The 13,490-nt window shown below is 37.2% G+C and overlaps 1 protein-coding gene across 1 annotated transcript in view; it reads left to right on the forward strand.

Annotated features, from left to right (window-relative positions):
* Positions 1-767: 767 nt before the first annotated feature.
* Abi (tyrosine kinase Abl) overlaps positions 768-13,490 on the forward strand; it is a 46,251-nt gene continuing 33,528 nt past the window's right edge. The window contains exon 1 of the mRNA XM_089089479.1: positions 768-892. Within this exon, the coding sequence (XP_088945605.1) occupies positions 776-892 (117 nt within the window). The 5' untranslated portion in view covers positions 768-775. The remainder of the gene's footprint in view (positions 893-13,490) is intronic.

A 13,490-nucleotide genomic window follows, 5' to 3' on the forward strand; every position in this document is an offset into this window, starting at 1 on the left:
TAAAAAATTTCTGGAGGAACCATGCCCCCTGTCCTCCTCTTAAACACATCACCGCCCACTCTTTCTGTAGGTACTTATTCCCACTTTCTGGTTAAACTTGCATATTGATAGACTTTTACTGACTTACTTAGCACAACTAAATCAACACATAACTGCAAAAACATAAGGCTAAATATAAAAAGAGGCTGGTGGCACACCGTCACGCTGGTGGTATCTGTGAAATGCCGGCGCGTCTTTCTTTGGCATGGCGTATAGCAAGTGCGTATCTTTTGAAAATTCATGGGTACTTTATGAGGAAATTTAAGAAACCACGTGAAAATTATGTCTGGATCATATCCTCTAATTAAAAGAAACTTTTAAATCCTCTTGCTAGCCCTTAGTTCCCATATTACGTGGAAGTTGCAGGTAAGACGTAAAAAAAAATAGTGACTATCTTCACTGCATCTTATAAAAGACAAATTTTAATCCAATTGATGTAAAAATATCAATATGTTTTAAAATGCTTTTTTCTTGGTGAAACACCGTTTCATCCCATCCAAGTGAGATAAAAGATAAACTGCTGTCTTGCAAAAAAAAACTTGTTTAAAATGTAAATTACTTTATAAAACATTTTTTTGCTCTAGGATAGGCTAAATTTGGATGAGAAAATTCAAAATACTTCTTCTAAAAATATATTATCTTCACGGTGGTAAGTTGGCCCTTTTAGGTTCAAACGTAAAAATGTTAGTTGAAACGCTGTATTTGCGTTTTAGGAAGAAATTCTAAGGCCAAGGGAATGTCAGATCTGATAACCTTACTAACATTGGATATCCCAGATGGGAGAAAAAGCTTAGCTGAAAGCCATGTTAACCTTGAAGCTGTTGCACAGTACTGTGAAGGAAATTACCTGCAGGTTCGCAGATAGCTTTTCTTTGTGTTTCTTAACTATAGTGAATTGACCAATGGTAGCCTAATAAGTAAATTTGCAATATAATATAGGCTAATTTAGCTAGGATGAAATTGAAGATGCTACTCAACGCCTTTTTTTTATGTTTTTTCGTAATTCATCAATCAAAAAATGGGGTAAAATTCTACTTCAGCTACTTTTGGCTATCTTGGAAACAGGTTAGGTTAGGAAAACAAAACTTTCAGGGATTGGTCTACACATGTCAATGTTATGACTGTCAACATTCTGATGGGTAGAGAGTATGACTTTCAATGAACTGATGTTTCAATGTGGTCAATATCCTATATACGAAATCATATTATTGAGTTAGGACTAAAGTGAATACACCATTTGATGCCTTTTTTAAATGCTGATTATGAATATAATAAGCATTTCTATCAGAAATGAATTTCAGCCTCCCCCCTATATCAGCTATACCGAGCCTAACCCTCAAATGGCATCTATAGGGGGGGGGGGGGAGCTGAAATTAATTTCCAATATAAATTATTATTATATTCGTAATAAGCAACAAAAAAGGCATCAAATGGTGTATTCACTTTAGCCCTAACTCAATAATATGATTTCGTATATATTGACTGTCAATGTTCTGACAGGTGGGCTAGCAATTGTGACCATCAATATCCTGATGTGTTGATGTTACAACTGTCAATGTTCTGATGAATTTTCCTTGTCAACAAAATGGTTTTTAGTGCTTATGAGGGTTAGATGAAATGGTAGCACCCCCTTGCTGCTACAGTGTTATAGAAAAAGGTATTTTTTGTAAAAAATTAGGCTAATTTGTGTAAATATGTATTTCTTATATTATTATCTTGTCAATACATAAGCATGTATAAATATTGCAGTCACTTACTACATCATATATGGTTATAACCTATACCATTACAACATCATTCATCAAGCTTGTACATGAAAATGCATTTTTTTTTTTGTCAAAATGGATTCTATTTTAAAAACTGTTATATTTTTAATTACAAAAGGCACTAGATATAGCAATTTTCTTTAAAATAAGCCATTATACAGCTCTATGATTTTTCAGTGCCCAGTTAGCTGAGGAGAAAGAAAAAAAGATGCTGTATATACAGAATATCATGGTTGCAGCCACTTTTCTTGATTTTCAAGCCAATATAATTTCCTTGTTGTTCAAGCCAAGAGGCAGTAAAATTTCTATACAAGGGTTTTGGACAAGGCGGTTCTAATAATGTACTTCTTGTTTTGATCTGACTCTATTTTTAGGAGTTATGGGTTATTTTAGTTTTTACCATGGGGCATGATTGTCTCTTAGCAGGTTGCTAGCTACTGCTGCAACCTAGAAAAAAATATGGAGAATTATATACAGAGAAGAAAAAGTCACAGTAGTCATGAAATGCAGCACACCCTCAAGGGTTTCAAATAAGCTATGTTTACAGTGGAGTACATGTAATTAACATTGTTTTTCACCTAGTTGGCTATAGTGTTTCAGTTGACTAGATGCAAGATAATTATTTCTTGTTATCATTTAGGGTTTACATCCAAATAAAGTTACTATTAAGTAGATAATTTGGATAAGATATACTTGAATACACTCAAAGTTATATATTACAAAAAACTATTAGTGGTTGGGGACACTCCTCATGATAATAATGGTACATGTTGAAAATAACAGTGTTTTGAATGCTAATTTTTATGCAGGTCTGTTTATATTGATTAATTTAAAAAACTGTTCCCACAAAATAAGTTTTTCAAAGAAAAGTAAAGAACTAAATTCTTAAAAAAACAAAAAGATTTAAAGTATTATTTTCTTTTCCTCTGAAAAGACTTTCAATATTAAACAAACAGAAATTAATTAAAAAAACTTTTCCCACAAAATAAGTTTTTCAAAGAAAAGTAAAGAACTCCATTAAACAAAAAATTAACAAAAATAAAATCAAATAATTTACCAAGCATGAAACTACAAATCAGCATTGATTAATAAATGAAACCCAAAATAAACAGAAATTACAATAAATAACCAAGTCAAACTCAAAACAAGCAGGAATTAGCAGGAGTAGGGCTCTAAACCCCTATGCCATCCCAAGGCCAGACCATAATTTGCACTTTACTGATAAATGTTTTTACTTTTATAACTTTAATAAATCAAATAATATTAACATTTTGATTTACTAAATATCTGTATATGTATATTAAACTGACAATGCACATTCATTTGTATTTTTTTCAGTAAAGTGCAAATTATGTTCTGGCCTTTGAGCCTTACTCATGTTAATTTTTGCTTGTTTTGAGTTTGACTTGGTTATTTGTTGTAATTTCTGTTCCTTTTGGGTTTTATTTATTTATTGATGCTGATTTGTGGTAGTTTTATGCTTGGTAGATTATTTGATTATATTTTTGCTTGTTTTTGGTTTAATGGGGTTCTTTACTTTTCTTTGAAAAACTTTTCTTGTGGAAAAAGTTTTTTTAATTAATTTTTGTTTATTTTTTAATGACATAGTCTTTTTCAGGGAAAAAGAAAATAATTATTTAAATCTTTTTGTTTCTTAAGACTATTTTTTGGCCTGCTATTTGTGTGCTGGAGAAAAATTTTCAGCAATTTTTAACAACATACACCCTTTTGAAAATTTGGATACAAATAGCAGTATTTAATTTAGTTTAATACCTCCTCTAGTTGACCTAAAATAGAAAACTAATACCATTTGAAAAAAAATCTATACTTTCTTTGATAGCTTGGATACACTTATGCTATTTTGATTTGGTTAAATTTTAAGAGTGGAAGTAGCCCCAAAAGTTTGAACATAATACACTCAGTCATTCTTGTGATACTGCTGAGATGCCTTATTGGGAATTAGCATTAACACAGTGCATTTTGATTTAATATTGAGGGAACATTTAGTTTTTAAACATAATAGGCAAATGGGAGGGGGACTAGTTGTCCTCCAATCACTTTCAACTGTTAGCCCTTTCTATTTTCAATCAAATGCCCTTTTTGAAGTTCCTAAGACAACTCCTTTGATACAAAGTGCCCTGTTCTAAATAAACAAAAGAAAATAATAATACATTGTACCCACATCAATGTTTACTATAAAAATGTCAAGCCTTCCAATAATGTTTGACTATTGAAAAGGGTACTAGGCCTTTCAATTTCCAATCGAATGAGCTCTTTTTCAGTTTGTAGGACAACCCTTTCTATAAACACCTTATATGCCCCAAGGGCATAAATTACAACCCTTGCCCTGAGGGCTGTGAGGGGGTTGTCATCCTCAAACACCTAATTTTCAAAACTTTCAACTACATTAAAAAAAATGGCTATCATAAAATTTTGATTGGATGTGTTTTGGGGAAATGGTGAGCATGAGAGGGGTGTTAGTTGCTCTCTAATCACTTTCAACTATTCAAAAAGGCACTAGCCCTTTTAATTTCCAATCAAATGAGCCCTTTTGAAGTTTCTATTACAACACTTTCAGTAAAAACCTTAAATGCCCCAGGGCATAACTTACAACCATGGCCCTGAGGGCTGGGGGGGGGGGTTGTCATCCTCACAGACCTAATTTCCAGGACTTTCAACTACAATTAACAAAATTGCTATCTCAAAATTTTGATTAGATGTGTTTGAGGACATGGTGGGCGTGAGAGGGGATTTAGTTCCCCTCCAATAACTTCCGACTATTAAAAAGGGCACTAGCCCTTTCAATTTCAAATTGAGTGATATCTTTTTGAAGTTTCTATGACAATGCTTTCTATAAAAACCTTATATACCCCAGGGCATAACTTACAACCCTTGACCATAGGGCTGTGAGGGGGTTCGTCATCCTTAAAGCCATACTTTCCAAACCTTTCAAATATGTTGAACAAAATGGCAGTCTCAAAATTTTGATTCGATATGTTTGGGGAAATGGTGGGCATAAGAGTGGGGTTAGTTGACCTCCAATCACTTTTGACTATTAAAAAGGGCACTGGCCATTTTAATTTCCAATTGAATGATTCCCTTTTGAGGTTTCTATGACAATGCTTTCTACAATAAAAAAAAACAACCTTATATGCCCCAAGGGCATAAGTTACAACTCGTGTCCTGATGGCTGTGAGGAGAGTGTCATCCTCAAAAACATAATTTCTAGACTTCTTAACCATGTCAAACAAAATGGCTATCTCAAAATTGTGTTTGGGCAAATGGTGGGTATGAGAGCAGTGTTAGTTATCCTCCAATATTTTTTGACTGTTAGAAAGGACACAAGCTCTTCTAATTTCCAATCAAATGAGCCCTTTTGATGTTTCTACAACATCACTACTGGTACCTATAAAGACCTTATATGCCCCCAGGGCATAACTTACAACCCTTGCCCCAAGGGCTTTGAGGGGGGTTATCATCCTCAAAGACCTAATTTCTAAAACTTTTAAATATGTTGAACAAAATAGCTATCTAACAATTTTGATTGGATGTGTTTGGGGAAAAATTGGATATGAGAGGGGGGTTAGTTGCCCTTAAATCACTTTCGACTATTGAAAAGGGTAATGGCCCTTTGAATTTCTGGTTTAATGAGCCCTTTTTCAAGTTTTTATGACAAAGCTTTCAAAAAAAAACTTATATGCCCCCAGGGCATAACTTATAACCCTCACCCTGAGGGCTTTGGGGAGAGTGTCATCCTCAAAGATATAATTTCCAGACCTTTCAACTACTTTGAATAAAATAGCTAAGTCAAAATATTTTGATTGGATGTGTTTGGATAAATAGTGCGCATGTGAGGGGTATTAGTTGCCTTCCAATCACTTTCAACTATTAAAAAGGGCACTAGCCATTTCAATTTCCAATCAAATGAGCCCTTTTTGAAGTTTCTATTACAACAGTTTCTATACAAAACCTTATATGCCCCCAGGGCATAACTTACAACCCTTGACCTGAAGGCTCTGAGGGGGTTGTCATCCTCAAAGACATAATTTCCAGACCTTTCAACTACTGTGAACAAAATGGTAATGTCAAATTTTGATTGGATGTGTTTGAAGAAATGGTGGGTGTGAGAGGGGGTTATGCCATCCAATCACTTTTGACTGTTAAAACAGGCACTAGCTGTTTCAATTTCAAGTTGAATGATTCCTTTTCGAATTTTCTACGACAACGATTTCTAAAATAAATAAAAACCTTATATGCTCCAAGGCCATAACTTACAACCCGTGCCCTGAGGGTTGTGGGGGGACTGCCATCGTCAAAAACATAATTTCCAGACTTTTCAACTATTTCAAACAAAGTGGCTATCTCAAAATTTAGATTGGATGTGTTTGGGGAAATGGTGGGTGTGAGAGGGGTGTTAGTTATCCTCCATTTTTTTTACTATTAGAAAGGGCACAAGCCCTTCTAATTTCCAATCTAATGAGCCCTTTTGATGTTTCTACAACATCACTACTGGTATCTATAAAGACCTTATATGCCCCAAAGGCTCTGAGGGGGGTTATCATCCTCAAAGACCTTATTTCTAAAACTTTTAAATACACTGAACAAAATGGCTATCTAAAATCTTTGATTGGACATGTTGCCCTTAAAGGGGGGATGAGAGGGGGGATAGTTGCCCTTAAATCACTTTCGACTATTGAAAAGGGCACTAGCCCTTTGAATTTCCAGTTGAATGCTTTTTCAAGTTTCTGTGACAAAGCTTTCAATAAAAACCTTATGTGCCCCCAGGGCATAACTTACAACCCTTACCCTGACGGCTAGGGAGGGGGGGGGAGTGTCATCCTCAAAGATATAATTTCCAGACCTTTCAACTACTTTGAATAAAATGGCTGTCTCAAAATTTTGATTGGATGTGTTTGATTGGATAAATGGTGAGCGTGGAAGGGCTGTTAGTTGCCTTCCAATCACTTTCAACTATTAAAAAGGGCACTAGCCACTTCAATTTCCAATCAAATGAGCCCTTTTTGAAGTTTCTACTACAATGCTTTCTATAAAAAACCTTAGCCTATATGCCCCCAGGGCATAACTTACTACCCTTGCCCTGAGGGCTCTGGTGGGGGGGGGGGGCGGGGGAGGTTGTCATCCTCAAAGACCTAATTTCAAGAACTTTCAACTACGTTGAATAAAATGGATATCAAAAATTTTGATTTGACATGTTTGGAGAAAAGGTGGTCGTGAGAGGGGGGTTAGTTGCCCTCCAATCGCTTTTGACTATTAAAAAGGGCACTAGGCCTTTGAATTTCCAATCAAATGAGCCTTTTTTGAAGTTTCTATGACAACACTTTCTATAAAAAACCTTATATACCCCCAGGGCATAATTTACAACCCTTGCCCTGAGGGCTGTGGGGGAGTGTCCTCCTCAAAAACATAATTTCTATCTGAAAATCAACTTTGTTGAACAAAAGGCTGTCTCGAAATTTTGATTGGATGTGTTTGGGGAACTGGTGGGTGTGGAAGGGGTGTTAGTTGCCTTCCAATTAATTTTGACTATTATTAATTAAAAAAAACTTTCTACAGAATAAGTTTTTCAAAGAAAAGTAAAGAACTCCATTAAACAAAATATGAGCAAAAATAAAATCAAATAATCTACAAATTGTGAAACTACTGTAAATCAGCATCAATAAATAAATGAAACACAAAACAAACAGAAATTACAATAAATAACTGAGTCAAACTCTAAATGAGCAGAAATTAACATGAGTAGGGCTGACAATTCCCGTGACTTCTCAAGACAAGAACATATTTTGCACTTTACTGAAAAAAATATAACTGTTCTTACTTTTATAGCTTTAATAAATAAAATAATATTAACAGTTTGATTACTAAATATCAGTATATGTATATTAAACTGACAATGTATATTCATTTGTATTTTTTCAGTAAAGTGCAAATTATGTTCTGGCCTTGGGAAGGCATAGGGGTTTTAAGCCTAACTTATGTTAATTTCTGCTTGTTTTGAGTTTGACTTGGTTATGTATTGTAATTCCTGTTTGTTTTGGGTTTTGAAGTTTCTACAACAACTTCTTTGATACAAAGTGCCCTGCTCTAAAGGGAAAAAATAGTAAATAATACATTGTGCCAACATTGTTCTTATATGCCCTCAGGGCATAACTTAAAACCCTTGCCCCATGGGTTGTGGGGGAGTGTCCTCCTCAAAAACATATTTTCTATCTGGAAATCAACTACAGTGAACAAAATGGCTATCACACAATGTTGAGGGGATGTGTTTGGGGCACGGCGGGGCATGTGGGGGGGGGGCGAGTTGCCCTCCAATCACTTTCGAATATTAAAAAGGACACTAGCTCTTTGAATTTCCATTTGAATGGGCCTTTTTTGACAACGCCTTCTATAAAAAACCTTAAATGCCCCCAGGGCATAACTTACAACCCTTGCCCTGAAGGCTGTGGTGGAGTGTCCTCCTCAAACATAATTTATCTCTGGAAATCAACTATGCTGAACAAAATGGCTATTTCAAAATTTTGATTGGACGTTTCGGGAAATGGTGGGTGTGGAAGGGGTGTTAGTTGCCTTCCAATCAATTTTGACTATTAAAAAGGGCACAAGCCACTCCAATTTCCAATTGAATGAGCCCTTTTCGAAGTTTCTACAACAACTTCTTTGATACAAAGTGCCCTGCTCTAAAGGAAAAAATTAATAAATAATGCATTGTGCCAACATTGTTCTTATATGCCCTCAGTGCATAACTTAAAACCGTTGCCCCAAGGATTGTGGGGGAGTGTCTTCCTCATAAACATATTTTCTAACTGGAAATCAACTATGCTGAACAAAATGGCTATCTCAGAATTTTGATGGGATGTGTTTGGGAGAATGATGGGTGTGGATGGGGGGCTAGCTGCCCTCCAATCACTTTTGACTATTAAAAAGGGCACTAGCCCTTTGAATTTCCAATCAAATGAGCCTTTTTTGAAGTTTCTACAACAATGCTTTCTATACAAATCTTATATACCCCCAGGGCATAATTTAAAACCCTTGCCCTGAGGGCTGTGGGGGAGTGTCCTCCTCCAAAACATAATTTCTATGTGAAAATCAACTTTGTTGAACAAAAGGCTGTCTCAAAATTTTGATTGGATGTGTTTCGGGAAATGGTGGGTGTGGAAGGGGTGTTAGTTGACTTCCAATTAATTTTGACTATTATTAATTAAAAAAAACTTTCTACAGAATAAGTTTTTCAAAGAAAAGTAAAGAACTCCATTAAACAAAATATGAGCAAAAATAAAATCAAATAATCTACAAATTGTGAAACTACTGTAAATCAGCATCAATAAATAAATGAAACACAAAACAAACAGAAATTACAATAAATAACAGAGTCAAACTCTAAACGAGCAGAAATTAACATAAGTTGGGCTCAAAACCCCTATGCCTTCCCAAGGCCAGAACATAATTTGCACTTTACTGAAAAAAATATAACTGTTCTTACTTTTATAACTTTAATAAATCAAATAATATTAACATTTTGATTACTAAATATCATTATATGTATATTAAACTGACAATGTATATTCATTTGTATTTTTTCAGTAAAGTGCAAATTATGTTCTGGCCTTGGGAAGGCATAGGGGTTTTAAGCCTAACTTATGTTAATTTCTGCTTGTTTTGAGTTTGACTTGGTTATGTATTGTAATTCCTGTTTGTTTTGGGTTTTGAAGTTTCTACAACAACTGCTTTGATACAAAGTGCCCTGCTCTAAAGGGAAAAAATAGTAAATAATAAATTGTGCCAACATTGTTCTTATATGCCCTCAGGGCATAACTTAAAACCCTTGCCCCAAGGGTTGTGGGGGAGTGTCCTCCTCTAAAACATATTTTCTATCTGGAAATCAACTACCGTGAACAAACTGGCTATCCCAAAATTTTGTTGGGTTGGGTTGGGGGGAAGGCTGGTCATGTGGGGGGGGGCTAGTTGCCCTCTAATCACTTTTGACTATTAAAAAGGACACTAGCCCTTTGAATTTCCATTTGAATGGGCCTTTTTTGACAACGCCTTCTATAAAAACCTTAAATGCCCCCAGGGCATAACTTACAACCCTTGCCCTGAAGGCTGTGGTGGAGTGTCCTCCTCAAACATAATTTATCTCTGGAAATCAACTATGCTGAACAAAATGGCTATTTCAAAATTTTGATTGGACGTTTCGGGAAATGGTGGGTGTGGAAGGGGTGTTAGTTGCCTTCCAATCAATTTTGACTATTAAAAAGGGCACAAGCCACTCCAATTTCCAGTTGAATGAGCCCTTTTCGAAGTTTCTACAATAACTTCTTTGATACAAAGTGCCCTGCTCTAAAGGAAAACAAATAATAAATAATGCATTGTGCCAACATTGTTCTTATATGCCCTCAGTGCATAACTTAAAACCGTTGCCCCAAGGATTGTGGGGGAGTGTCTTCCTCATAAACATATTTTCTAACTGGAAATCAACTATGCTGAACAAAATGGCTATCTCAGAATTTTGATTGGATGTGTTTGGGAGAATGATGGGTGTGGATGGGGGGCTAGCTGCCCTCCAATCACTTTTGGCTATTAAAAGAGCACAAACCCTTTGGACTTCTAATCGAATAAGCCTTTTATGAAATTTCTACAACAATGCTTTCTATGATAACCTTGTATACCCCCAGGGCATAACTTACAACCCTTGCCCTTCGGGCTGTGGGAGAGTGTCCTCCTCAAAAACATAATTTCTATGTGGAAATCAACTATGATTAACAAAATGGCTATCTCAAAATGATTTGTTTTGGGAAATGGTGGGCATGGAAGGGGTGTTAGTTGCCTTACAATCACTTTTGACTATTTAAAAGGGCACAAGCCACTCCAATTTCCAATTGAATGAGCCCTTTTTGAAGTTTTTACAACATTTTCTTTGATACAAAGTGTCCTGCTCTAAAGGAAAAAAAATAATAAATGATACATTGTGCCAACATCATTCTTATATGCCCTCAGGGCATAACTTAAAACCCTTGTCCTGAGGATTGTGTTGGAGTGTCCTCCTCAAAAACATATTTTCTATCTGGAAATCAACTATGCTGAACAAAATGGCTATCTCAGAATATTGATTGGATGTGTTTGAGGGAATGATGGGCAGGGGGGGGGGGTTAGTTGCCCTCCAATCACTTTCAACTATTAAAAATGACACTGGCCCTTTGAATTTCCAATCAAATGAGCCTTTTTTGAAGTTTCTACAGCAACACCTTCTATAAAAACCTTATATGGCCCCAGGGCATAACTTACAACCCTTGCCCTGAAGGCTGTGGGAGAGTGTCCTCCTCAAAAACATAATTTCTATCTGGAAATCAACTAAGGGAGAGGGGGGCCATATCGAACGATTTTTGCTTTTCCTGCTGCTGTAAGCTTATTTTTCAACCAAAAGACTCGGTCTTCACGGAGAATGGAAAGCAGAAACTACGCGGTCTGTAGTGATTGTCTAAATATCTAAATACTCCCTTGCCCTCGTTCTAAACCCGACCAACAGTAAACTGTAACTCTGTAGTACGATCACAACCAACATGGTAAACTTATCGCTATTCTATTATAGCTCGGAATTTCGGAGTCGTTCATATCTTGCGGTGAAAATCAACGTAAAAAACAAAAACGGTCCCGAGGTTATAGTCTCCCAGAAGCCATGGACAAATGCGTAACTTAACCGTGTAGGCAGTGAGGTCGTATCCAAATACTAGGTCTCTCTTTTACCGTCCAGTTCCTCCTATGAACTGAAGGACTCGGTGTCTAAGCTCAATATCAGTTTGGTCTATCTCTGCTCTATCAATTCGCTCAGTGAATATAAATTTCTCGCCACTTCTGCACAGAAAATTCACCATAGCGCATTTGTTCCTAATTTCTACGATTTTTCCTGCATAGAAAATTGCAGAATTTCCTTTTTTTTCAACAGAGAACTTTACTAAAACAAAATCTCCAAGACTGTATTCCATTGCTTCGTTTTCCTGCTCACTCCCGATGTGAAGTGACTCATCGGAGTCTTCATTTGCCCCAGTAAACTCCTCTTTGTCCTCGCTACTAACCGTCTCTGTTTGTTTCCAAGGCTTCTTTGCTTTCTTCACTTGTGCTGGGACCTTTGCCTTTTTCGAAGCTTTTGCCTGAGCTTCAAGCTGGTTTTTCTCTGGAGTGTCTGTCAGGATCCTGGTCCTTCCGCGCCTCCTAGTGCCGCACAATGGTGGTTTGGGGAGACAGCCTCACCGCGTCCGTGGTCTTGGTAAGGGAGAGTGTCTCTGGGGTAGTGATTGACACAGTTGTTGATACAGCTGCGTCCTTGGGTGATGATGTAATTATCGAATTACTCACAATTTCCTCCCTCCTGGGGTTCAGATCTGTCAGTTAAACTTTCCGAGATACCCTAAGACTCTCTCAACACGTCCGGGGGTAATGGTCATATGCCAGTCTTGACAATCCCAGCAGTTATGTTCTGAGGATTCAGCTTTTGAATAAATGACACTTTAAAAAGTTGTGCGGCTTCATGCACCGATATCCTTTGGCCTGGGTTTTGCTGAAGCCACAAATCATAGGACTCTTTGACAGCGTGTTTCAAAGGACTATAAATCGACACGTCTAGTGGTTGAAGGCGATGTGAACAGTGGGGCAGGAATGTGAGAAGATGGATCTCTTTCTCCTTGCAGAAATTGATGGCTTGAATTGAAATGTGGCTATCATGATTGTCGAGCAACAAAAGAACCGGATTTTCAGGAGTTGCGCTGACTTGCTTCTGAAAATGCTGAATAGACAAGTCAAAATTGTCCACCGTCATCCAACCACTGCAATGACCAAGGCCTACACAACCAGGGGGACCGTCTCGGAACATCTTGTCCGGGGTTTTAACTCGGTGAAAGATATACCCCGGAGGTATCATCTGTTCACTTGCGCTCACAAAACACAACATAGTGACTGTCTCGCCTCTTTCGGCTGATACGGTTTGTTGGACCTGTGTTGTTCCTTTCTTCGCAACGATGAATTATGATTTCACAAAGTTAAGTCGAACGGTCTCATCGCTGTTCACTACTCGGTGTATTCAAAAACGGTTAATTTGTATACCGAGACTTCAAAGTCTTCCCAAACTGAGTCACCACTGTATAAGTGAATCCAGACTTTCGTGCTATGCTTGTATGTTCTTGCCGGCGTGCTGACAGCTCCGAGGTCCGCCACATTAAGCTTTTGAACCAATCTAAGCCAGCCATATCCTCTTTAGCCCAAATTTCGGGAACTTTCAGAGAAAGTATCTGTGCCCAGTCATTTGTCAACTTTCGGACTGCCTTTGGTGTCAGCCCTTGGTACATTAGACTGCATTTCTGAAGGTATTTGCTGAGCTCTCTCTCTTGTTCTTGAGTAAATACTGTCCGCAGTGGGACCCCAATCACCTCGAAAAGTGCTTCCACTGTTGCGCGGACTGTCTCAACGCCGTCTTTTTCCATTTCGGAAATGCGATTCTTCACACGTTATATGACATCAAATAGTGTCGATTTTTTCAGTGAGAACTCTTCCACAGCGGTATCACAATACAGTCGTTCTGTCACTACAGACTGCACGGCCGTTTTAAGTTTATACTGGTCGGGCCAGCCACAACCCAGTCCCGCGAAATTTAGAACCCCTTAGAAAAAAGAGGGGGTC

Source organism: Artemia sp. Qi Xiang Cuo, chromosome 5 (genome assembly GCF_049724085.1).
Source record: "Artemia sp. Qi Xiang Cuo chromosome 5, ASM4972408v1, whole genome shotgun sequence".
NCBI lineage: Eukaryota > Metazoa > Arthropoda > Branchiopoda > Anostraca > Artemiidae > Artemia > Artemia sp. Qi Xiang Cuo.